This window comes from Podarcis cretensis (assembly GCF_951804945.1).
Source record: "Podarcis cretensis genome assembly, chromosome: 17".
Classification (NCBI taxonomy): domain Eukaryota; kingdom Metazoa; phylum Chordata; class Lepidosauria; order Squamata; family Lacertidae; genus Podarcis; species Podarcis cretensis.
The window spans coordinates 3,019,227-3,046,367 of NC_137187.1; the positions used below are offsets into that span (position 1 = coordinate 3,019,227).

The 27,141-nt window shown below is 39.9% G+C and overlaps 1 protein-coding gene and 1 pseudogene across 2 annotated transcripts in view; one reads left to right on the forward strand and one right to left on the reverse strand.

Moving 5' to 3' along the window:
- Positions 1 to 658: 658 nt before the first annotated feature.
- MAN1A2 (mannosidase alpha class 1A member 2) overlaps positions 659 to 27,141 on the reverse strand; it is a 38,458-nt gene continuing 11,975 nt past the window's right edge. Inside the window, exons 3-13 of the mRNA XM_079960264.1 lie at positions 26,676 to 26,772; positions 17,739 to 17,857; positions 14,389 to 14,469; positions 12,992 to 13,086; positions 12,482 to 12,605; positions 11,989 to 12,082; positions 9,152 to 9,267; positions 6,967 to 7,186; positions 5,293 to 5,465; positions 4,230 to 4,345; positions 659 to 1,433 (exon numbers count right to left, since the gene is read on the reverse strand). Of these exons, the coding sequence (XP_079816390.1) occupies positions 1,301 to 1,433; positions 4,230 to 4,345; positions 5,293 to 5,465; positions 6,967 to 7,186; positions 9,152 to 9,267; positions 11,989 to 12,082; positions 12,482 to 12,605; positions 12,992 to 13,086; positions 14,389 to 14,469; positions 17,739 to 17,857; positions 26,676 to 26,772 (1,368 nt within the window). The 3' untranslated portion in view covers positions 659 to 1,300. The remainder of the gene's footprint in view (positions 1,434 to 4,229; positions 4,346 to 5,292; positions 5,466 to 6,966; positions 7,187 to 9,151; positions 9,268 to 11,988; positions 12,083 to 12,481; positions 12,606 to 12,991; positions 13,087 to 14,388; positions 14,470 to 17,738; positions 17,858 to 26,675; positions 26,773 to 27,141) is intronic.
- LOC307206848 (signal peptide peptidase-like 2B pseudogene) lies at positions 23,168 to 25,226 on the forward strand (annotated as a pseudogene). Its single transcript has one exon. The product of its transcript is annotated as a signal peptide peptidase-like 2B pseudogene (transcript).

Below are 27,141 nucleotides of genomic sequence, written 5' to 3' on the forward strand. Positions count from 1 at the left end.
CTTGTAATCTGCATTCACCAGGAAATCAGATTCCAATGTACATGAAAAATATTCATACAAAATATTTAAATATCCAACTAACCCCCGCCCCCCCCAAATACTTAATGATTCTCTTTTAACTGAACTGGGGTGGGGGACCTGACAGGAAAGGAGCCATTTCTAACCCAAATTGTTATCAATTGCATTTAGTAATGACAAGGAAGCATTGCAAAGTAAAACTCACACAAACATATCTGTTGATCTGCTGTCCACTATCATGTACACACCAGTAAGTGTTATGTTTCCAGTTACTTAGAAATCAAGTGGTAGGATTTCTATTATGTAAGTGAAGGCTGACAAACTCATCCTCACATTCCCGCTGTACCAAAAGATCCAAAAACCAAGCACCATTATACCCAGGTAACAGCCTTACTCAAAGGACGTGTAAAAGCATCTCTTACAGAACAGTTCTTCCATTTCTGAATAATATACAAATAAAAAAGTGAGAGTTTAATGAAACTCCAGGCTTCATAGACAAATGTTGAGTTATTGCAACTTAATTAAAGGAAATCTTGACCAAGTGGCAGATGCATTGGGCAGTTTTGTCATAGTGTGAGAAGCAACGCTGCAGTGAATGAAGCTTCCCAAATCCTAAAAGGAAAACCGAGAGAAGTTGCTGTTCCGTTTCATATCTCATTTACTGATGAACAATACTACAAGAACAAATGGTTGATCAATATTATTAATAACAATAATAATAAAAATAGGCAAGGGTCTGAGAGGCACTGGGAATGGCTGCCAGTCTGGACAGACTGATGAAAAGTAGAAAATTCTAAACAGGAGTAGAGGAATTTTCAGCTCTAGGTGCTATTAGTGCACTTTTGTTGCCTGTCATTGTTTCAGTCATGCCATCATCAAAAGAAAAACCAAATGACATAATATCAGGAATCCACATCATCTGGGCAGGAGATCGCTCGCTACGAAGGTCAGTAGTAGCAGTTCCACTTCACTCCTGACACAGGGCAGGAAACATGTTCCGATAGGCTTTGAATTGTTAAAAACACCATGCTCCACCTTCTCAGTTGCAAATATACAAGGTCTTTTCGCTGACACACACTGCACTCGACAGTTTTGGTCATGTATAAAATGGAATTTTTAAATTTATGTACATGTTTAAGAGTGCAGTTTTGATCCTCTCATCATCCAAAGTTATTCATTAATTAAACAATGCCAGTCTTCTTTCAAGCCTTAAGTCTGAAGTGGTCCATGTAAACAAAACACAGCTAAAACGAAGTATTTTGTCCTTGTCCTGGAATAGTTTCTATCGATATGCATGATTTCCTGAAAGTGTTGTGTTGGCTAGATGTAAAACAGGCAAGGGGTGAGCTTCTGTGTTAAAAACCCAGTGATCCAAAGGTAGGAGATCATCATTGGAGAACAGCAGATACAAATACCTGTCAAGGTAGAGAGAGAAAACAAGCTGGAATGAGCAACAGAAGGTTTGTCACCATGTCTGGTCTAACCTAGATAACCTCAGAAAAATTATGGACTTTACGGTTTAAAGTATCACCCATTAAAGAAGTTGTAGCAGACAACAACAACAACAACAATAATAATAATAATAATAATAATTTATTATTTATACACCGCCCATCTGGCTGGGCCTCCCCAGCCACTCTGGGCGGCTTCCAAAAGAATATTAAAATACTATGATACATCAAACATTAAAAGCATCCCTAAACACTTAATAACTTAATCAACTGAAATTCTATAAATTCTATAATTTGCATACGATCTGCAACAACTGTTCTGAAAGAGAAAATATTATTGCTTTAAATGAAGCAGGAATGTAATCAGAGTGGGTGCTATCATAAAAGAAACAGTCCCCCGTATCTCATATAGGACGGAATGCTTCTCACCATCCACCTTTTTTAAAAATAAGTACCGTATTTTTCGCCCTATAGGACGCACCAGCCCATAGGACCCACCTAGTTGGGTTTTTTTTGGGGGGGTAAAGAAAAAAAAATATTATTCCCCCCCCCCCAGCCGTGGCTTCAGCATGCCCCGCGCTCCGGGCAGCAGGCTGCTATCCGCAGCCTAGGGAGCCCTGCGGGAACTCTTGCGGGCTCCCCAGGCTTGCTGATAGCTTCCTGAAGCCTGGAGAGCAAAAGCCTGCATTCGCCCCATAAGACGCACACAGATTTCCCCTTCATTTTTGGAGGGGAAAAAGTGCGTCCTATAGGGCGAAAAATACGGTACTTGCTTTAAAAAAATTATGATGGTTATTTTAACGCTTTTGCTCAATTAACTGTGCATTTAATAATGGATCAAAATGTTTTTAATGCATTAATTATCTAGTTCTTGTTCAAATACTTTTAAAAATAATAATCTCAACCTTATGATTTAGATTTTATCCACCAAAATTAATAACACTGCCATGATTACCAGAAGTGTTCTCTTTGAAATAACTGGATTTTCACTGCATTTTCAAGACTGAAGTGTTATGAACAAAGTCCATTTGGCTGTAGTGAAATGTTAGCCTGGTGCTCATTAGCCTTAGTGAAAAGTGTCATGTTGGCCTGTAAGTCTCCAATGCACACCCATAAACTGAGTCCTTTTATTTTCAGACCTCTAAGAGACGTTATCTGATAATATATGCTTCCACCCAGAAAGTATTTATTTAGAAGACTCAAAGAACAAATCGTTAAGACCCAGCTCAGAAAGCTAAAATGATCTGAGTATTCAAGCCAGGGACACATTAGCTGTAGACTAAAATATTTCTCAGAACTCTTCACTCAGAATAATGGCTTTCAAATCATGATTATTTCCTAATCTCTGAAGTTAACAACACTGGGGTAAACACGTTATTCAATAATGTAGTTCTGTAGGTTTGTTTGTTTATAATCCAATTAATGTGCCAAGGAACTCTGTAATCTTTAAATTTACAGTGCAATCCTAACCATGTCTACTCAGAAGTACATTGCTGTGAAATCAATGGGGCTTTCTACCAGGGTAAGTGGGCAGGGAAGGGCTGAAACTAGGCGGACAAAGACCCATTTTGTCACACACACACCCATCAACACATTTGTTCATAAAAGGCAGAAAAAGTAGTTTGAAACAGGCTGGAGAAGAGATAGTCTCTCCAAACAGGCTGGAGAAGAGATAGTCTCTCCAAACACTGTGTGTATCTGGCTTTCATTCAGCCTTCCAGAATATGGAAAAACATAAGGTGTCTTGGTGAGTAATTAAGTGCAGTACAGTACACAAGAGCCTCATTTATTGCCAATGGGAATCGTCCCCACAACCTTTTTTTTTTTTAAAAAAAAAAGTCTACCACTATATTTCATAACTACTCCCTCTCTGCATATGTGAAAAAATCCATAAGGCCTTGACATTTATGTAAAATACACAACAATCTCAAAAATACTGCCTTGACTAAACACCATTTCCCCTTGGGTAACCATTGGCAGGGTAAATAGCATTTGTAATTTATTTTTGCATTGTAGTAGAAAAGAAAACAAATGCCATGCTAAATCATGATGTAGCAACATGATGCGAATACAAAGTTTGGAAGCTTTTACTTCCGTGCTTGATTAACCATGGTTTGTTATTCTGACCCAACCAAGCATTAATCAGCTGTGGTTGACGTTAATTATGGTTTGTCTGAGCCAAGCCAACCTTTAGTGTGATGTTTAAATCCAGTCAATAGAAAACAAAAACAAATTCCTGGTAAAACACACCTATAGCCTCACACTAAAATATCCACCAGTAAACAAGATGTGAACGTGTGCTACAGAAGACAACCTCTTAAAATAGGGACTCAGAAACTATATAATATACACTATATAATAGTGTAAATGATAATTAGTAACAAGGTCAATATTGCAAACCTTCAGGATCACAGAAACACCACATTTGTCTTGTCACTAATACTTATTATGTATTTTGATACCCTTTCTATTACATGTTAGGTACACTGTGGTGGTCTTTGTGCTTATATCTTACATTCTGGTGGGTGTACCTCTGCCATTCATCCCAACAACAGCTCATTTGTTGACTCCAATTTGTTACATTGATTTAAAACATTTATATTGCCATTCATCAAAATAGATTCCAGTGTGGTTTACAAAAAAAATTGCAATTTACCTAAGAAAACAATAATGAAATAGGCAACAATTCTATAAGCACTGAGTAGCCTCTTAGGACCACCACAATTCCAAGAAAATTATCAAGAAGAAAAATCTGCTTACTTTAGTGTTTCAGCAAGGAAGAAGCTTTGCTGCACATCATCATATGTAGGAGCTGAAGAGTAGACATCCTTGACCCCGGAAAATCCACCACTCACTCGGCAGTACTTGTCAATGGCCTATATGGGGCGTGGGGGAAACAGAATGAGTGTTCTACTAGACACTTCTTCACTGCTGAATCTAGTTAACACATTCCGTTGCGAAACAGTGGAATCCTACCTAACCATATAGTGATGAAGACAGTAAGGGACAAACAAGACCTAACACTGGGTATTCACAGTTAAGACAAAAAAGAGAACAATTTGGTAGCTGAGGGAGTTGTATGCGGGAAAACAATATGTGAAATATTATAGTCAAAATGTCCGTTAATCTGTTCTTGCAGGACATTAAAAATACGGAATTCCCAAACTCCTGTTAAATTTTTTTTGTAGAGAACTGTTTTTAAAATCAGCAACAACATAATATGACTCTTGCTCCTCTTAATTATTTCACTAGTACTTCATTTATGCTACTACATTTGATTGCCCCAGAATACTAATCAAAGCTTTGTTGCATAAAGCATGCAACGTGAAGATGGTTCATGCAAGGTGCTTCTGTTTGATTTCATATGATTATCTCTTCCCACTGCAACCCACACTGTTCAGGAGAGCCCACCCCAATTTCCTAGGGGCTTTGGTGGGGGGGTGGGCTACAAAGGGAGACAAAAGAGAAACAAATACTGATCTCATGTGCTGCCTTCTGTCTTCATTGTTTAGCATTTACAAAAAAACCAGCCAATAAAACAGCCATATGGTTGTTGACACTCTCAAAGAACTCCAATGGGTTCATGAGACAGGACTTGCCCTTATGGAAGCCATGCTGGTTCTGCTTCAACAAAGGTTGTTCTTCTATATGCTTGGATACATGTTTCTATATGCTGCTATTTGTCATTTCTCCTATATGTGCATTTATGTCTCCGCTTGTGAAACAAACAGCTATGCAGCAACACACTATTCATCACACTTCATCAGTGAGAGGTTGCCAGTAAACATTTTGACTTCCACACAGAAAAGCTTTCTGTTGTTACCTGTGCTGCCTCCCAGCCCCACTGCCTGTATTTCGGATCATGTGTGAATCGCCACATATACCAATACGTCTCTATCACCTCTGGTCTTAAAATGTAGTATTTTTCATTTTGCCGTACTGCTACTGCCTCCACGCCACCATCAAATTTGAAAGCTTCAGGACCCAGTTTTAATGCTGCAGAGGAAAGAGGTGGAGGGGGAGAAACATTTAATGGTTTAATTATTTATGGAAATTGGCAAAAATGACAGAGAAAATTAGGAGACAGCCCAACCAAAAGTTCCAAAAGGAATGGGGAATTTATAGAGATTACTTTAAAAAAAGTGCCCCCAAGTCAAAACCCGGATTTGCTTTGATTAATTTTCACAAACCATAATATGGATTATAATTATAGTATGTGGAAAACAGCAGAAATGATGAAATGATAAAAGAAGCAGTTTAACAAATGGATAAAACAGACCCGCTTTGAGGAAGATTGAAGTCTGTCAGAGAAGAAAAGGAATTGGGAATAAAGAATATGATGACATAAGTCCATGTGTAAGAACTTATGGATTTATGGTTGTATGTTTCTTGGGGTTTTTTGGTGTTTGTTGTTGTCATCATTTTATTATTTTGATTACTTTATTGTATGTGTTTAGCAAGTAAGAAAACTAATAAAAAGCATGAAAAATAATAACTTTTAATGGAAAATCTATATCAAATATGCTAATAACATACATTACTCTATGTTTGTTTTTAACGCTCACAGGTACTTTGAGCTTACTAGCACTTGGAACAGTTCTTAGAAATTTGTCCAGGCCTTTTGTAGTGTGAGAACACCCTAAAACCCACTGAAAGAATAATGAATGTGCACACAGTTGTAGAATTAATACTGAATACACAGAACAAAAATATGATTCATTTACTAAGAATACAGAATTCACTACTCAAGAAGCTTGTTTTAAACCTGCTGTAAAAAGGAAATTTGAGGTTACTGCTCAATTATGAAACTGACATCTATAGCTCTTAAACTGAATCATGAAATCTACTAAGTAGATCAAGTTATTAAAGGCTGCTTCTCAAAAACATATTTTATTTCTGAGGATAAATGGCAGAGTGTTATGTACTGTAATTATGAGCAAGTCATAACAAGTGTTAGACTCTAGAAAATGCAGGCTTCATTTTTTTCCTAGGCATGGTAAATGCAAAACACAGTTTTGGATAATTTAGATTTTGCTACTAGCTTCAATGAAAATACAGTTAAAATGAACTCAGATATAGATAATTTCTCAGCTTACAAAGATGCATAGCATATAGTTTTATGTTCCTCATCCAGTTAAATTGTTTGAAGTTAACAGTAAGAATACTCCTACTGGTTTGCACTGTTACCAGATTTTATTGTGTAATTTAATAACCTCCTTTTCTAGCTTTCACACAATTCATGACTACTAAGGACTGATGGTGCTTTTATGCAGCTTTCTCTCTTGGCAAAACAAAGTTTAAATGCACACATCATTAAATGCACATTCGCCATTCAAACTCAAAGGGCATGAGCTAAAAAAAAATCTCTTACACAGTATATTTTCTCCCCATTTTCATGTACAGTACTTTCAAAATTGCTCCAAATTCAGCCACATTACCATTAGCAAGTATTAAGGAAAAAAGCCACCCAGAACTTAAGACAGGAAAGGAGACCTACTTGTCCTGTCATATGATTCATGACACGTATGTGCAATTTCTGCTCCAAGCTGTAGGTAGTGTCCAGCCTTATCATCTCGGGAACCATCTGCTCCAAGAGCAAACAATCCTCCAGCAAAACATGTGAGATGGCCCATTTTTCTCTCAAGGTGCCCATTTTTCCACTCTCCAATAAAAGTTAGGCCTCCATTGGACTTTCTGATAAGATGCTTCTCTATGGCCTATAAGAAGAAACAGAAAAGTTATTTCAAATATTATTTCAAATATTCAAAATATTCACTATCCCAAGTGCATCCTTTATGCTTTGCATTAATTTTAACAAACACACGTGTGTGTGTGTGTGTGTGTGTGTGTGTGTGTATTTCCAAGCAAGTCTTTTCTCTCCTGCAAAACACCCAAAGAACCACATAGTTGGGTACCAATGAATAACAATGATAAACTTACAGGATAGGAGTCCTCAACAGGACAGGAGTTAAGTAGCTACTTACCTCTTTGTTAAGGGAGGGAGAGAGAGTAGAAAGATGTTACCTAGTTCCTGCTCTGTCATGCATGATGGGAATTAAGCATTTATCCTGCATCATCATTTCCCACAAAACTAGAGGTGGGGGGTGAGGAGAAGAGCAGAGGCATAGCTTAGCGAGTCACACTTTCATTCTCCTCCCCTCTTCTCCAGAGACAGCGCTATTTCACTGGAGGTGTGGGTTTGTTTTTCGGAAGGGTGTGTGTAAATAAAAGGTAAAGGACCCCTGACAGTTAAGTCCAGTCGTGAACGACTCTGGGGTTGCAACGCTCATCTCGCTTTACTGGCCGAGGGAGCAGACATTTGTTCGCAGACAGTTTTTCCGGGTCATGTGGCTGGCATGACTAAGCCACTTCTGGCGAAAACAGAGCAGCACACGGAAACACCATCACAAATACTGACATGAGCCCTTTGCACATTACATGGGATTTGGAGTAGCATACAAGCTGCTGTAAGACAAACTCCAGCTTAGAATAATAGAATCACAGAACTGTAGAGTTAGAGGAGAATCTCAACTAGATCATACATGACAGATGACGGTTCAACCTCTGCTTAAAAACTTTCCTGGTTTCTTACTTCAAGGGAAATTCAACAAATCAAGATTATTGGACATTTACTGGCAAGAGTGCAAATCCATACAGAGAGAGAGGTAACTTTCCATCGCTTTTTACAAGACCACTGATTTTTACATACACAAAAAGCGACATAGACCAGTGGGTGGTATTCTCTCTTTTAAAAGCAAGCATATTCATGAAACCTACTTAGAATTAAAGGTAGGGTACCAGAATCAGGAACTTCACTAAGAAAAGGTAACCTATTTGAGCAAGGGGTTGGCTGAAAATCATGGCTCAAGAACAGTTCTCTGCTCACAAAATTTATAAAACTCTAAGCTGGGAGGGCATTTCCATGTGGATGTTGAAGTTCTGGAAGCAGGTCTGTGTTTTACTTACAATGTAAAGGTTGTTTTTAATTAGTCATAGTAGAAGGAAGCAGTGCTCAGTAAAGGCTGGCGTTTCCTTCTGTCAACTTTTAATGCTAATATTGGCAAATGACACTTTTCAGAGGTTTCCAGTTCAACAGCTACTCTGACACTGCAGTGATGGTCGAAATCTAAAGAACTGCAATATTTTGCTCACATGCAACATGTAGAGGACAAGTCCAGGAAGTCTGATCCAGAATGTCAGCCAGTATTTGTTCAGTTACAATACCGCTGAAACAATTCAGGGTGAGGAATCACAATCCAGTTCTTAGGTTTTCACAGCATTTACACAGTTGTGTAAATATGGTGCTTACTGCAGGTCTGCACAACTTCTGGTCTACCAAATGCAGAATTCTGGCTACAGCCAAGTGCTTAATAAACCTGCTTTTGTTGCCTGCCTGAGTCTGCAAAAACAGGTTCAAGTGGTGCGGTGGGTTAGGGTTATCAAACGCCTGTTAGTCCACAATATGCAGCTAGCAAACTGTCAAAATGGGGAGCGCCACAGTTTTATAACACCAGCTTCAGAACTGAATCAAGATGGTATATCTGTACATATTGTATATCTTGCTGCCCTAAAAAGAGTTAGAAACAAAATAATCATTTGCATTTTAAGGGGAGAAACATTTTTAAAATTGACATTCTCATTGTCTATGTGGGGAAGGGGGAAAATCAATGCACTATAATCACCTCAATAGCATCATCATACATTTTCCTTGCCTCCATGTCCATCTTATCTGACATCAACCATGCTTTCAGCAAGTACTCGTAGAAACTGTCTCCCAATCCACCCATGGAAGTGTGATCTGCAACCAAGAAGGAGAAAGAGGGTAAAATTTGGTATGCGCAGTACTACCTAGATTTGCCAGGGCAAACTCCATAGAGTTATATCCAATATTACTCAAACTCAAAGTAGATTCAGTGAAATGAATGAACAGGACTGATTTTGTAAAACCTAGCTGGAAATAATCCTTAAGTCTGGAAAAGCAACTGTTTTAAAAATCGTCTCCATCTATCTGTGGTTTAAGAATTTGGTATACTAAAAATAACTTATTTTGCATCACAATTCATCTTTGACACAAGAACTTAAATGCCTAATCCCAGACCCATGATCGAACACACAATTACATATTGGGAAACCTGAGAAGCATTTCACATAACGGGCCTATCGCGGAACAGCAAAGTGGGCTTTTCATTTCATTCCATATTAAAATTATATTAGTTGACTGTTCCCATTCAATTTACACAATAAGGTTGAGTGGGGCAGGCAGGGAAGCTGCCTTAGACCTTGGATTCCAGTCAGAAAACACAGAATTGGACAAGTGGATCAATAATCTGACTCAGTGTATATGCAAACTGGCTCTTAGCTTATCTACTTGGCCACAATATCTGCACTGAAAGCTCTCCAGGACTGTGATCATGTTACTGCTTAATGTTCTCTCTTGAGTAAGTTAAGATAACTAATCTTTTTTGATCTCTTCAGGTTTGTGTCCTGGGGACAGCAGCATAAAGCTGATCTCTTTTCAAGCCAACTTTTGCCATCAAGGAAATCTTTTAAAACCTTAAGACTTTTTAAAGCGAACTAAGCCATCAGACTGATAGATTTGAAGAAAGTAACTACCCCCACATGCAGAACATGTACCCAGTGCTTTTTTTCTGGAAAAAACGGTGAGAGAACTCACCACAAAGTTAGTTAGTTAGTTAGTTAGTTAGTTAGTTAGTTAGTTAGTTAATTTATTGCGGACCCAGTCACAGTGCCACTGCAACCCCACTCCCCTGGAGCAGTGGCTATATGTAATATGTGATTAATAAACTCAAGCCGACAATGATCTGTGTTAGAAATGGCCACAACTTTATTGATTACAAATATAGGTGGATTTTTGGCTCAGGCATTGGGTGTTTATCTGTTCCAGCTCCCCAAGACAAAAAAATAAGTATTTAATTTAAAAAGAGTAAGGGAACTCAGTTACCCTGAGTTTCTGCTAAAAAACCAAAACCCTGCATGTACCTCATGGCAAAAGAAAAGTTGCTTACCAGTGACTGGTTTTTTCAGGTGGTTATCTGTGCAGCCACACATATGGGTTCTGTCCTTGCACTGACCTATGTTCAGAATTTTCTAGAGTTCAACAGACATTCTGGCAGGAAACCCACTCCCATCCTCAGTGCACATGCTCAAGGAGCCTGGCTTGCACTTTCCTGCTCAGTTACTTTTGGACCACTGCAGCATCTATATAAGGAAGTGCAGAACAAGAGCAGGAGAACAGCAGCATCTGGAGTGCAAGTGGAGGTAGGCTATGTGACTGCACAGATGACCAAAGAACTGTAGTCACAGGTAAGCAACCTGCAATCTTCAGCTGCAGGTATGAAATCGAGAAAAACACTTCACACGTATAAACAAATGAACTCAAGTCCACCAAAGCATATGCCATGATACCATGTGTTAAAGGCGTCACAAGACACTTTGTTGTAATCCAGCTGCCCCTCTGGAAAGAAGTAAACAAACCAGTTTTTCCTCTTTGTGATTTCTATGCAGTCTCACAAATGGTTAAACAGCAGGCTGACTTACCCAGAGGCATGGCAGGTGCATTAAAATATCACAGTGCTCAGCACAGCTCATCCCACAACACTGACAGGAAAGGATGAGGTTATTGGGGGGGGGGGGGCGTCTCCCATCTTGGCAATTGTTTAGACCATAGGTAGGCAAACTAAGGCCCGGGGGCCGGATCCGGCCCAATCGCCTTCTAAATCTGGCCCACGGACAGTTCGGGATTTAGCGTGTTTTTACATGAGTAGAATGTGTCCTTTTATTTAAAATACACCTCTGGGTTATTTGTGGGGCCTGCCTGGTGTTTTTACATGAGTAGAATGTGTCCTTTTATTTAAAATGCATCTCTGGGTTATTTGTGGGGCACAGGAATTCATTCCTTCCTCCCCCCCCCCCAAAAAAAAAAATATAGTCCTGGTTTAGACTCACTTGTAAGGACATTGTTTGCAGCACCACATCAGATGTTCAAGCCACTCTATGGTATCAAGCTAAAGTTAAATAAAACTTCAGAGGATGCAGCAAGGCTGTAAACTCATTGCCCTCTACTTCCATGGGTGTTTTAGAAATTCCTTCGGGAAACTAAGAACTACTAAAATTTAGTTAATGGACTTGCTGCTGGGATCTGATACTTTGAAGCAGCTGATTCTGATTGTGAAACTATCTACATTAACTAACAAATGAAGCTTGCATTGTGCAGCATATATAAATAATCCTGGAAGTTACTGAAGTCAAACTCCCCAAATCAAAGCTTGATGTCACTGTGCAATGAAGGAGGCAGAACTATTATTACTATTAGCTGGGACATGATACAAGAAACCAGAACATGAAAGAGGAGGAAGGAGCGTGCGAGTATGAAGCTTGTTCCCAAAGGCTAAACCATGGTCTGGGCTGCGATGTCTGAAATGGGTCTCAGAATGTGCGCTTATATGTGTGCGTGGAGAGATATAATTGAATTTGACATAAATGTGGAGGAAGTACTCACGCTGCCCCCAGCGCCCAGTCCTTGGATTCAAGTAGTTTGGATAAAGCCCATTAGGGCGGTCCATTTTTTGAAGTAGCTTACGAATATGCATGACCTAAATGGGGGGGAAAAAATTCGTAATCACAGCTTAGTCTCAATACAGAATGTAAATCAAATCCTCTTCCATCAATTAAACAAGTTTAAATTGGTGCCCTAACAAATTTTGAAGAACTAGGCAGACTTTTAAATACAATTTCATTATAAATTGTCAATCAATTAATGGTCCTTGGTGATTTATGCATTTTAATATATGCATTATTTCATTATTATTATTATTATTATTATTATTATTATTATTATTAAAATTTGTATCTGCAGGTCTCAGGGCAGTTCACAACATAAAATCACAATATAAAAACACAGAATACATAATAAAAACAAGGACATTATTTATAGTCACTGTCAATAAATATCTACAAACTTTTTATTACACCAGAAAGAGCACAAAACTAACCTTATCATAGTAGACAGGGTTGCCAGTCAAGTAGCTCAGGTGTACAAATTCCATGTGAAGGGTGCCAAACTCAGATAGGATACTGCTGCCAGCAGACGCCCAGCCCCAGTTGCGACCTACACCACTGGCAAGAGAAAGATTAAAGGGTAAATGCATACAAATATTTGGTACCGGTATTGTTCTATATAGGAAGAGGTTTAGCAGTTTATCTATTTCTGTTAAAGGCAAAGACCAATCAGCAACAGAGTACTGGGGAAGATAAGCACAAGCCAAAGGAAAAAAGTGTCCTTGAAATAATTCAAGAACCAACAGTGAAAGGATCACCCCCAAACTTGACTATTACTCAACATGATACCACAGCTAACACCAGACTCCAAAGACACCACATATAGGTATTTAATTGTGAAGAAAAATCCTTTAGCAGGCATTGAGACATCCTACTATCAGTGGCCAAACATAGGTTTTTGCTATTCCTGATTTCCAATCTTCCTCTTGCCTCAAATCTCATACCTTTTCAAATTCACCATTGCCCAAGGAATCCCTGTGGGTGTATTGAAGGCAGGAATAAGTTTTCCTGCAAGTTGGACCGCTTTTAACTTAAAAACCTGTAACGCAAGAAAGAAAGTTGAGCACTTGTCCATTTTTTTCTGTGCAATCTTATACATATCTTCTTAGAAGTAAGTCCTTATGCAAGTAAGAACAGAAAAGTACAGGTTGGGTTATTTTAAATCTTTTCTATCCCATTCTAATTCTGATATTGGCTCCAAATGGCTCATAACAAACAATTAAAACCACCACAACAAAACATATTCAATAGTTAGTAAAAACATGAATACAAATGATCACAAATTATACACAAAAATTAAATATTGGGAAAGGCTAGGGCAATTTTTAAAAAAAGTTTTAGCTGGCACTTAAAAGACAGCATTGCAGGTTCCCTAAAAAGTTCTCCATAATCTGGGTGCCACCACAGAAAACGCCTTGCTCCATGTAACGCATCTGGGATCTCTGAGGTTGGGAGCATTCAGAGCACCTCTCAAGATGCAGTTAAAACCTTGCTGCAAACCATAAACTAAGACCTCAAATTTTGACAATTGATTTCGGACAGGGTGACAAATGCTCATTACTGTATAAAAAGGTAAAGGTAAAGGTACCCCTGCCCGTACAGGCCAGCCGTGTCCGACTCTAGGGTTGCGTGCTCATCTCGCTCAAGAGGCCGTGAGCCGGCGCCGTCCGAAGACACTTCCGGGTCACGTGGCCAGCATGATGAAGCTGCATCTGGCGAGCCAGCACTAGTGCCGCACACGGAAACGCCGTTTACCTTCCCACTATAAAGTGGTACCTATTAATCTACTTGCACTTAAGAGTGCTTTCGAACTGCTAGGTGGGCAGGAGCTGGGACTGAACGACGGGAGCTCACCCCGCCGCAGGGATTCGAACCGCCGACCATACGATCAGCAAGTCCTAGGCACTGAGGTTTTACCCACAGCGCCACCCGTGTCCCTTCCATTACTGTATAATTATTGGCAAATTTTGTGCCAAATTCTGCAACCTGAATATACAACTTAAACTACCTCACACATATTTTATTAGTTTGCTGGGGAGAAATGAGTTTCCACAGTACTAAAGCACCCCCCCCCAATCTCTTTTGGCTCCAGCTATTTCATTTTAATGCCTCCTTTTAATAAAATGAAAACAGATTCTGTGGCCAACGCCCAGCATTTTGAATTTTCTGCATTTGTACTGAATTTTGAAATTCATATCACTCCTGATTACAGCTATGAGTTTGTGGTTACCTACCTATTCGTGAGGCCTCTGAAGCAGCAAGAAAACAAGTCTTTGTTCCCTTTTAAGAAAACTATATAAAAGTTGCACAAATTTCCACGATTATATAATAATTCACTTACCTCCTGACCTGAAAGGTAATAGGCTGCAAGCAAGCCACCAATGAAGCGGATGTTGACTTCAAAGACAGATACCTCTGAATTCTTGAGACAGAAAAATGGATATAAGCTAGATATTAGTATAGAGTATGTAGATTTATCACAAATTATTACAGTGAATTTATTTTTTAATTAAATTGACGAGAACCTGCTCGCCATCCGTAAATAATCAGTCTCACGCCAAGATGGGTTGAAGAAGTCTGGCCGCAGCTCTCCCTAGAAGCTGCTGCTGCCCCAACCTTTATTGTGTGTGTCCACGAAAAGATACAAATTCAAGGAGAGAGCTTTGCCTCAGTCAGCAGATAAAAGACAATACAATACATTAGTCTCATGTTCTCACACCAGACCACGCAGTTGATCATTGGATGGCATGAGCTCTCCACGCGTTGATCATGCTCCAAGCAATGCTTTCTGCTATGAAATCATCCTTGCGATAATAAACTTTTGCCCCTGCTCTCATGGACAAATGACCATATTCCCACATTAAATATGTATCCTATCCTTCTTTCTGAAGGTTCCTATGGTGGCACCTCCTGCTTTAAATAATGAATTCCTGTAAATGTTTCTTTGGAGATATAAACCCATTTAACAGAACAGGTTTGGTAGTCAGCGTTGCCTCCTATGCGAATTAACAGTATACTTTTCTGGCTAAGGAGCCCTTTCACATCAAGAAGGTGTGCAAATGTGTTGTTTCACATATACATTAAATGTCCATGCTTTATTATGAATGATTTTAACTTTCTGTACAATTCAGCTCCCACACCCTCTTGTAAGAATAGCAAGGTGGCAAAAGAGATGTGTGCAAGTTGCAGGCAACAGTGGTGTATTGTTAAGAGGAAGCGAACAGGAGTCATGAACTGCTGCCATTGTGTTTTTTTATTTTGGTGAAAAATGACCTTCTTACATAAGAGATTAAACCCTTATAGTCATATCTGTACAATTTGTTGGATTCACAACTGTGGTACATAAAGTTCCTTTCAGAAAAACTTTCAAGAGCTCTAACTATCTATTATAGGGAGAGACAACAAATTGCATTTTAGAAATATTTCACAACCTGAAAGCAATGGCTAATTGAAATCTTCCATTAGCATACAAGGGATATAATCTTCTTCATAAGATATAAAATCTGACTTTCTGTGGAAAGTTTAACTGCCAAGATGCAAGAGAGCTGATGTGAGCAAAATCCTTTCTCACTTTGTTTTCCATGCCCCAAGTATTCAAAATCACAGTCTCTTAATCAAGAGATGAAAAAAAGAAAGGAACTAACTAGTTGGTCATTCACTTTGTGATTGATAAGCTTTCATAGAAACACAGAACTGCAGAGTCGGCAAGGACCCTGAGGGTCATCATTCTAGTCCAACCCGTTGCCATGAAGACATGACAGATGGCCACCCAACATTTGCTTAAAAACCTCCAAGTAAAGAGAGTCCACCACCTCTCATGGGAATCTGTTGCACTACTGAACAGCTTTTACTGTCAGAAAGTTATTTCTGATGTTTAGCATGAATCTTCTTGTAACTTGAATCCATTAGTTTGGGCCCTAGTATCCTGTGCAGGAGAAAACAAGCTTGCTCCATCTTCCATGTTTACAATGCTCTTTACCAGGCCAAACATACCCATATTCCTCAACCGTTCCTTATAAGGCTTGGTTTTCAGTCTTTTTATCACATTGCTCGCCTTCCCTCTGCACACATTCCAGCTTGTCAATATCCTTTTTAAATTGTGGTGCCCAGAACTGGACACTGTACTCCAGTCTTATATTTGTGCAGCTGGTTCTTCCTGCCTAAGTCTACAGCTACACCTATGTCCTGCTGAAATTAATTTTGTTAGTGTGGGCAATGTTTCCCCATCTGTTAAGGTCATCTTGAATCCCAACTCAGTCTTGACCATTATTGACTATTCCCTCTCATTTTGGTGTCAACTGCAAATTAGACGAGCATTCCCTTGATCCATAAAGATGTTGAACAACACTGGACGCAGGACAGACCCCTGTGCCACCTCACTTTTTTCTAGGATAGTGGGGAATTGTTAGTGAGTGCTCTATGGGTTTGGTCAGTCAACCAGCTACAAATCCACCTAACAGTTACCTTGTCCAGTCCACATTTTACCAGAATGTTATGGGGGGCTTTGTCAAAAGTCTTACTGAAATCAAGATGCACTACCTTTCCATAATTCCCCTGATCTACCAAGCTTGTACCTGCATCAAAAAGCAAAAGGTGATTCATCTGGCATGACTTGTTTCTGAGAAACCCATGCTGCATCTTAGTCATCACGGCATCCTTTTCTAGGTGCTCACAAAATGACTGTTTAATTATCTGCTCCAGGACCTTTACTGGTATTGATGTCAAACTCATCAGTAGTTACATAGGTCTTCTCTTTTTCCCGTTTTAGAAGATAGGGACAAAATTTGCCCACCTCCAGTCCACAGGCACCTCATCTGTTCTCCAATATTTCTCTATAATTTTTGAGAGGCTCTGAGGTTACATCCACAAAAGCTACTCATGTCTCTTTTGGGGGCTAAACATCAAACCAGCATCCTGCTGTGTTCTCTCTTTCATAGAAATGTGATTGCCAGTGTTGTAGGTCCCAAATTTCCTTTGAAGACACTGGACTTCTCTTCCTAAAAGAAAGGAGGGCAGCTAGGCTGGGAGAAAGCCCCTCCTCTGGGACCAGGAAAACACATTCTCTGTTATTAAAAGAGAGGAAGAATGGCCTTTCCCCTCATGCTCCTGACACTGTGGGGAACTGAAAAAGCTATTCTGCTATTAGTCAAAAGAACTAGGAGCATCAAAGCAAGAGAATTCAGTTTTGTTTTGTTTTGTTTTGTTTTGTTTTGTTAGGAAAAGCCTGGGACCAAGAAACCTAACTTGGAAGAAGAAAAACTTCTCTGTCTCCCACAAGCTGCAGTGAAGAAAGTATGGTACCAAGGATGTAGAAAGACAAGAAAAGCATGAGGTGGGCTTCTACCATGTGAAGAACAGAAATCCACCATTACATCCAGAATTTCCTTTTCCCCCTTGAGGGAAGGAGGACAGCTAATTAAAGCAACATGTCTTAGATAAGCCTGGAGACCAAGTCCTGTGAGGAAAGGTTGAAAGGTCCTTTCATTTATTTTTTTTAATTTACACACCGTGTTTGTGAGTCATCAAAAGACACACAATTAGCTCTTTTTCAGGCTTCATTTTAGAAAGAAGAATAGTATTTGAAGTTTGATCAAGCTAATAGGTTTCCTGCCCTTCCAACTCTACAATTATATGATTCTATGTTTCTCCAAATAGGAAGAAATCAGACAACATACAAAAAGTTCAACTTACCACACTGAAATCAAGGTGATTGTCAATCCACTCCTGCCCTTCTTTGAATTCATCGTGAAGGCCCATAATGTAGAGGGTATCCAATGCATCTACTATAGTGGCACCCAGCTGTGAATTTCCTACAGAAAACCCAGAATTTCCATTATAACTAAATGTTTTACTTATGATCTTCCCCTTCAGTGTAGCCATTATTTATTTGTAAGCTGGAACGATCCTTTATAAATAAATCAAATTCTCCAAGTATGAATCAAACAAATTGTTAGAGGTTCTAGTTACAATCAAGCAGTATATAAATATTTGTTGAATGCATGAATTAAGATTTAAAAAAACATGTGGGACATGTGGGAAAAACAACAACTTCAACAAAAAGAAGAAGAGTGAATTGTCACGCCTTTAAGAACATTATTCCTTCAATGTTATTTCTGTATCACATTTGCATCTGCCTCTCCTTTGCTAAAAGGTGGGAAATGTGTCAAGGAGCAGGCTGAAGAATGGAAGAGTACCTCTTTCAGTTTCCATTTTCTTGAAACATCCTTGAACAAATGTGTTACCCCAGTCTAATCCTACCTCTAGGTCAGCCTTCCCCAAACTGGTGCACTCCAGATTTTTTTGGACTACCACTCAATGTCAGTCCCAGTTGGAATGGACAATGGTCAGAGATTATGGGAGTTGTACTGCATAGCATTTGGAGGGCACTGGGTTGGAGAACAGTGCTGAAGGCACTATGGGCTACTGTTAGGGGCATGAGCAGGTCAATTCCCTCTCCATCCATCCACCCTCTTTCCTTAAAAAAAAAAGGACACCCTAACATTCCATGTAACAACTGTTCTCAACCATAGACTTCGCTGACAGATTTCCTCCTTGTTGCAATACTTTTGGCTTTTCAATTTGCAAACACATATACTTCTGCGTAGTATACATGTTGAAACTGCTACGTTATTTTTAGGTGACTTTGTTTCATTTCCAAACTGTTTTTTATGTATTTTTTCTTGTAAACCACTTTGATATTTTTTAATGAAATAACAGCGCATATATATAAATAACTAAAACAACAGAATCAGGTGCCTGCCTGCCAATGATTTCTCCACTTCTTACTGGAATTAGGGAACAAACAGGTACAGAAAATATGTACCAGACTGTGTAAGATTTCTATCTCACTCTCACACACAAAATATGTACATGCTCCTGAAATTGAAGCTTTTGTAAAGCGGCAGGGTGAGATGGGGGAAGCTCATGGAGATTTGGCACTCTGGACAACTAGACGCCCTCTAATCTGCTAAGTGAATGTGATAAGGTAAAGGTAAAGGTACCCCTGCCCGTACGGGCCAGTCTTGACAGACTCTGGGGTTGTGCGCCCATCTCACTTAAGAGGCCAGGGGCCAGCGCTGTCCGGAGACACTTCCGGGTCACGTGGCCAGCGTGACATCGCTGCTCTGGCGAGCCAGAGCCGCACACGGAAACGCCGTTTACCTTCCCGCTGGTAAGCGGTCCCTATTTATCTACTTGCACCCGGAGGTGCTTTCGAACTGCTAGGTTGGCAGGCGCTGGGACCGAGCAGCGGGAGCGCACCCCGCCGCAGGGATTCGAACCGCCGACCTTTCGATCGGCAAGCCCTAGGCGCTGAGGCTTTAACCCACAGCGCCACCTGCGTCCCAGGTGAATGTGATAGTTGCCCTTAATAAATAAAATAAATCTAATTATATCAGCAGCTTTTAAATTTTACTATTATCTCAAATTCTAGACACGGAAGCTGAGCCAGTCTCTCTCCCCCCCCCCCACCAACAAAGAGACACATTCCCCCCAGGAGTAACATTTCAGAGGTCTATTATTTTAATTTTATGCTTTTATTTATTATTTGTGCTAATAGTCTATCTTTCACCAAATGGCCCTAGGCTGGGTAACCTTTTGTGCTGATTTTAACAGCTAGGCAGATCAACCTGGAAGGAGCTACTCCTTCAGATGTTTCGCCTTGTTTGTTGTGTATACTATACCCTACTGAATGGCTTGTTCATCTGACATTACAAAAACAAGAGAAGTTAAATGGGAATTAAAGGGATTTCCCCAAAAAATGTTAACCCACAAGAAGACCTGTTCATAGCAATATATATGGAGTATGGTCGAGCGTAAACAAAAGTAAAGTTGAATGAAAAACTATTGCAGGCCGCTGTAGTAGAACCAGTTTGAAACAAATATGGCATGACTAGGGCTGAACCTAATGCCCTCCCCAAAGGGAGAGGAACCGCCAGAAATACTGTTTGGGCCTATGGGAATATTCGCTTGCACCTGCAGCAGCATCAGTGTAAACAAAATCATCCGATTAACTGTATGTCAACAAACTAGACTGAATTATATACTCAGTGCTTTTTGCTAAAAAAATGTTTAGGCGTACTCTCATTTTCCTACTCATACTGAAATACTGCCCCTCAATGAGGCCAAACCTAAGATTCACAAAATGTTTAGGGGTATGCGTACCCCTAAAAGAACTGGGTATATTTAAACCTCTAAATTTTTGGCATAAGAAAGGAGAGAGAAGACCAAACCAGACGGGACCTGTGACCCTCTCTGTTGGCTTCTGACCAGCCCATCAATCTGCTGTGTTCATTTCTTTAGTGCTATATAAAGGTTTTATAGGAATTATTCCTCGTGCATGGTGTATTTTAGAGTGTTCTGTTGTGTAAGTAAAACTCTGAACTTGAATCTCTGTTCCTTTGAGTCGCCAAAGCAATTCCTGTGCTCAGGCTGATACAAGAAGAATCACTTGGCAGGTAGAAGGGGAAATTCCCTGGGAAAGTTCTTCTGCCTGTAAGGACAGGCAGCTATTCATGGGCAACAACAAGCTCACATAACCAAGGCACCCACACTTTCTCTCTCAATCCTTTGCCCCACCTCCCAGAAACCTCTCTATCCCCACTTTCTCCTCCTTCTGGCACCCATCATTGCATAGCAAGTCTTCTTCATGGATGCATCTGTTTCTCTTGAAGCCCGTAGGAATATTTAGCTTTTTCTGATTGGTCAAGCAGAGCTGGTTCTATTTTTCTGGCTGACTAAAGTGCCACCTGATACTAAGCAAATCTGCAAGGGGAAATCCAGCAAGTGGCAGATGAGTAGAAAGTGACAATCCCTTCCACAACCCCAAGCCAAAACTTCACGGTAACCCTAGCAGTATATAATATCCAGTCTTATCACTCAGCCAGCCAGCACTAAAAAGTTCACTCATAACCTTGCCTTAGCAGCAGCAGCCTCCTAAATTCAGCGCCAAAATTCAGCCCTTCCCTTTACACTCCATGGCTACTGCTCCAAGTCTAATAAGTTGTGATCATGCTACCAAAAGGTTTAGCTTTCAAGCTGCCACATGCAAAAAACAAACAAAAACTGGTCATTCTTCCTTCAACTGTTAGTAAAATTTCTTAAGGCAGAAAATTAAAATGGGCATCTTACTGGACAAACTCATATTTCCCTTCATTTAAATATTTGTAGTAAAAAAAAAGCAACAAATGTTGTTTGAGCTTATTTACCATGTACATAAGGGTAGTAGGTGTCCAAAAAACTGGAAGAAGGGGGGAAATGTAAAAAGCTGGGGGTGGGAATCACAAGTTAAAAGTAAACAATAGCTTCCAGGTTTTCATCAACCTGCATATAGAGTGAAAGTGCAGTGCTTCACATCTCTATTCAGAAGTAAGCACCACTGAGCTAAGTGAACTTAACGGTAACTTAACAGTAATTGTGTTGACAAATGCATATAATACTGTTTCAATGCATATAATACTGTTTCAATAGCATGGTAGGACTACATAGCTGTGTAGTGGAAATTAATGCTTAGCTGCCTTCCCCGGCCATAATGTGTGGCCCCTGCTGATGTAGTGATTACAGCTTGGTGATTTAACTTTGTCATTACAACATAAATGTAATTTAACAGCCTGACCCCTTAGGTTACTGGGGTGTGGTGGGGCCATTCCAGGTAGAAAAAACTGACTGACAAAAACCATGGAAGTAGAAATAGGACAAAGAGGAAAAAATATTTAACAAAATACGAAGGCAGGCAATGAAAGGCTAATGTACAGATTACAGAATTGCAGCCCTCCTTAGCGTAAGGCTATGTATTATTTCACGGGCAGTATTCTGGTCCATTCCTTTTCCCATTTCAGAAGTGAGAGACTCTTGAGTTAAAATTCTGGAGACTGCATGGCATGTGGGACTGCCTATTTCCAATCTAATCTTAGAGGGGTAGGCTTCATAGGAGAATGGAGTCTTGAGTGGTTGCCAGGGGACAATTCTTAATCACCACAGGCAACTGAGTAGTGAATTGTTGACAGTGGTGGTGGGGGTAATGCTAGGGAGGCAGTATACAATCAAAGGAGGCTCTTTAGGTGCTATGTAGGTAGCACCAAGGCGTACTGTTAACAAGAAGAAAAACAATGGCTGACCCCCATCTCTAGAACCTCAAAAGATGCTCGTTAACCAGGTCTGTTCCTTAAGTGAAATATATAGACACCTTGGTAGGCAGAAAACAGTAAAACTGGGCAGTGTTTATATTAGCAGAGACTAAATTTAATTTTAGATGGTGTACTAGGTAGAAGATTGTGACCAGATATTCCATTTACCATCTAGTCTGATTAAGAGTTCTGGTGAACCCAAAAGCTTGCACACTATTTATGTTATTCTATTTAGCCTAATAAAACTATTGCCCTAGTACAGATTTAGGAATTTTTATTATGGGCCAACATGGCTACCTCTACTTTTTGTCTGAATTAGAAAATATAGCCATTCAGCTGTGAGATCCTAAATTAGAGCTAGAGGATCCTTGAAGTGGGAAGATTCTTTCCACCAGTAGAGCATGGGACTCTTAATCTCATGTTTGTGAGTTTGAGCCTCACCTTGGGCAAAAGATTCCCACATTGCAGGGAGTTGGACTAGATGACCCTTGGGATCCCTTCCAAGCCTACAATTCTATGATTCTACCCAATTGGGCTTCTACAGTATTGACTTTTTACCTAGCATACAACCTAAAATTAATGTCCACCTTTGCTAACATAAAGAGTCCCTAGTTTCTCTTGATTCCTATTGTGTAGCTAATGACTATCTCCTATACTTCAAATTTTAACACTGCTTAGAGGACAGTCACCTTTATGAACTTAAATGTTCACATCACACCTTCTTCTGGCAGTCACCAGATTAAGCTATTAAATCATAAAAGCAGTAATAAAATTTGATTTCCAGTTTGTAATTCTGGATCCATATCTACAGCTGAAGAGAAAATTAGGCTCAATTTGTGACAAACAGCCCTACTGATAAACTTGTTGTGCAAAAGCAAGAAACAAATACTTATTAGAGAAGATGCAATGCAGCAGACAGGGGTGGGGTTTGTCTCCATGGATAGGAAGCTGGGCTTATTATGTAACAAACAAGGTTGGGGTTATATCCATGATGTGGGGGTAAGGCTGTCAGGAACAGCTTACCATGTAGCAAGCAGAGCTTGGGTCCCAGGGGCCTAAGCTTTGAATTAAAGGGGGGAAAGGGACAAAATCTCTTTTACAAGAAGAAAAAGAAGCAGCCTGTGGTTACAGTTCCTAGTAAAGATTAAGGGAAACTGCCAAGAAGGATGTTTCTGTTTCTAGCCAGCTTGTTCCTGCTCCTTATTCCGCCTGTGCTTGCTCAGAACCCTGGGGTCATCTGTATCAGCCCAGAGAAAGGAGGAGACTACTGCTTCCTCTTCCCTTCACAGTGGATGAAATCACGTCAAGAGGGTGACAAAAATCGCTGGCTTCACCCTGCGCTCGGAACTCAGAACATCAGTTACTCAGCCATGTGTTGCCCACCTTCGTTCTTTGGGGAGGAAGACAAAGATGGTGGTGGATTCAGCACAAGAATTGCATCTGTAAGGGAGGGCAACTGCAATCTCTTTGAGAGTGCCCGACTCCATCAAATTAACCAAACCCAGGGGCTGTTGTCTCTTGGTGGAGATGCTCCCTATCTCGTGAAAAACCGGAGATCCAGATATAACTGGGGTCACTGTGAGGAGGTCACAATCTCAGGAATTCTTCTCCAAGATGTGGACATTCTCTATTTATTGTTTAAGAACTTGATCAGGGACTTGCTACACAAAACTGGGGTCATTTATCTGATGTCAATGTTCATAGTCACCATGGGAAGCTACTGGGCAGGCAGAACAGAGAGAAGAAAGCAACAATATATTGAAAGCCGATTCCAAACGGAAGACGATGATTTTGGTGAGATAACAATTGACACCAATGCCTACTTCACATGTACTTGCACAGTAATGGCCACCTTCATGCTACTTGCTCTGTACTATTTCTATGATTACCTGGTACATGCAATGATTGGCATTTTCTGTCTATACGCATCTTTCAGTCTACATGGTTGCTTAGCTCCATTTGTAAGCAAGCTTCCATTTGGAAAACGTGTAATCCATCTCCCATTTTTTCACAAAGGTCTAGAGATCAGAACATTGCTTTTAACTGTCCTGTGTATAGCCATCAGTGCACTTTGGGTCATCTTCAGAAATGAGAATGAGTGGGGCTGGGTTTTGCAAGATGTTCTAGGAATCTCTATTGGCATTTACATTCTGAGAACAGTTCACATGCCCACCTTAAAGAACTGTAGCTTGTTTCTGTTCGCTCATTTGTTTTATGACGTACTCTGTCTGTTCGTCACTCCTTTCCTAACCAAAGCTGGAAAAAGCATCACGGATGTGACAGCTTATGGGACACCAGACTCTGAAGAGATCCCCTTTCTGTTGAAAGTACCAATATTACCCTCAACATCCATTTTTGATGACAGTTCTTTTACTGCCATAGGCCTTGGAGATATTATACTTCCTGGTTTCCTGGTAGCCTACTGCCACAGATTTGATGCTCAAGTCAACTCCTCAGGGGTCTATTTTCTAGCTTCTACTCTAGCTTATAGCTATGGTCTTATGGTGACCTTTGTTGTAGCAACATTCTTACAGACAAGTCAGTCAACTCTCCTATACCTGGTGCCCTGTATACTCACTACTACTATGGCTGTTGCTGCTTCTCGCAAAGAGTTCATCCTTTTTTGGACAGGTGTTGTCTCTGCAAAAGACCTGTCTGAACCTTCTTCACAAAAAGACATCAAGCACCCAGATACATTAAAACATTTAGAGGGACAACTCTGTCAACAAGAAGGAAAACAAATCTCCAACATCACATTCCTCAAGGAAGATATGACTAGTTCCAGCATATCCACAGAAGAGTTATCTGACCTGGACACACTGAGAGATGAGATGACTAACTGCATTCTAAGTCAGAGAGAAGAAGATGCTCCACATGAGGGCTACGAAAACAAAGAGGCTTGAGAAGCACAGAGACCACATTCTGTGACGAAAAGGGAGGGGAAAACACCTCACATATATATGCCACTGGAACATTTTGTGAGACAAACAGGGCACTTCAGGTTGAAGAAATACAGGTCCATTAAACCACATTTGGAAATAAAGCTACTCTGTCACTCTTGCTGTGAAATTCAATAAATTAAAATGCACTGTTCTCATCTATCCCTCTTAACCCTGTCACGCCCTAACGTGACCAAGAAACAGAACCCAGGATGTGCACCTATCTAGTCATTGCCCCCACAGCATTCTCCCAACTTACAGAGGAAGAGGATCGAGGGTGAAAGCCCAAGGAAAAACATAGGTATATGGAGACTTTTGTAAGTGAGTACAGTGGTACCTCGGGTTACAGACGCTTCAGGTTACAGACTCCGCTAACCCAGAAATAGTACCTCAGGTTAAGAACTTTGCTTCAGGATGAGAACAGAAATCGCACGGTGGCAGTGCAGCGGCAGCAGGAGGCCCAATTAGTTAAAGTGATGCTTTAGGTTAAGAACAGTTTCAGGTTAAGAACGTACCTCCAGAACGAATTAAGTTCTTAACCCGAGGTACCACTGTAGAATATGCCAAACTGTAGGCTGTACTTGTTGCTTATATGGCACAGAGCTTGAGGTAAGACCCTTTATTAGTTCTGGTTTTTTGATGAATAAGGTAAGTAAACATCTTAACTTTTCTCTTAAACTGAAGGATTTTTGGTCCTAGTATGTCCCTGTTTTCGAAAAAGAACCTCACTGAGTGACTTAAGTCCTCTCCTCTTGCAGGCATAGTGGGAACAGAGAGGTAGAATTTTTAACTGCATTGTGACTGCAGAAATCTTAGCATATGCACCGCAACTTAAGGCATTTAAAGAACTTTATATATCTATTCTACATGTCAACCCTGTACAATAGGCTTTTTATTATCATCCCCATAGTATCCCTGTTTTTATTATCTTCAGAGTTTGTCCAATAGTTTAAGAAGCCTATGTAGTCTATCATTGCTATCAAGCTGCAAATCCAGGCAACATGGAAGAGATCTCAAAAGTTGTGCAGAACAGGTCTCTAGATGAAGTAAGAAAGGGCAAAGACTGAAGATCAAGTGAAGTCATCATGCCAGCTCTTCCCTCTCTCTCATACACACAAATGCCCCAGCAGGACTTCATACATATATATATATAGTGGCATAGCACATCTGAGAGCATTTCATCAAATGTAACCATGAAACAGATTTGTTTGCAGAATGTTAATTCAAAGGGCCAACTATCAGAACTACAAAAGTCTGTTATAAAAAAAAACACCTGTTGCACAAATTTTGTGTTTGCAATGACTAGCAGAAAATTTAGAACATTCATTATCATAAGAAGTCAGACATGCACTGATGCATTTGCACAATGAAATTCAAGAATTCAAGAATTGCATTTAATTGTAATTGCTATTCTTGAGTGGTTATCTACAGGATTACACATGCAATCTCTTAAGTGGGTTAACAGTTCTCTTTTGTTAACTGTTTCAAATTCCAAAGAGACAACAGTATAAGCAAGGTATTTTATGTGGAATTATCAAAATGAGTTTTTTAGAACGACAACTTACCAAATATGTTGGTGGAATGTCCTTTCCTAGCAATGGGTTTCAGTTCATTATGTCCCCATCCATATTGCCGGTAATTATCCCAGGCATGTTTCATCATCTAAGGTATGGAAAACAAATAAATATTAACACAAATTAACCATTCAACTAAAATATTTGTTTCAGACACAGATTCTCTCTCTATATAAACAAAGGTAAGCAACAGAGTACAACTGTAATTTCAACTGAAATATATCTGAAAATGTTTCAAATTCAAGTTTTGCAAAATATTCTGTGCTGTCAAAGTAAGCAACTGCTTCTGTAAAGGGATGGAAGACTAGCAGTGATTAATGTAAGAGGAAGCTAATCCAATAAATCAAAAGGTAAAGGTTTAAAACTGTAAAGGACCCCTGGACAATTTAGTCCAGACGAATTTGACTATGGGGTGTAGCGCTCATCTCCACTTTCAGACTGAGGGAGCTGGCGTTTG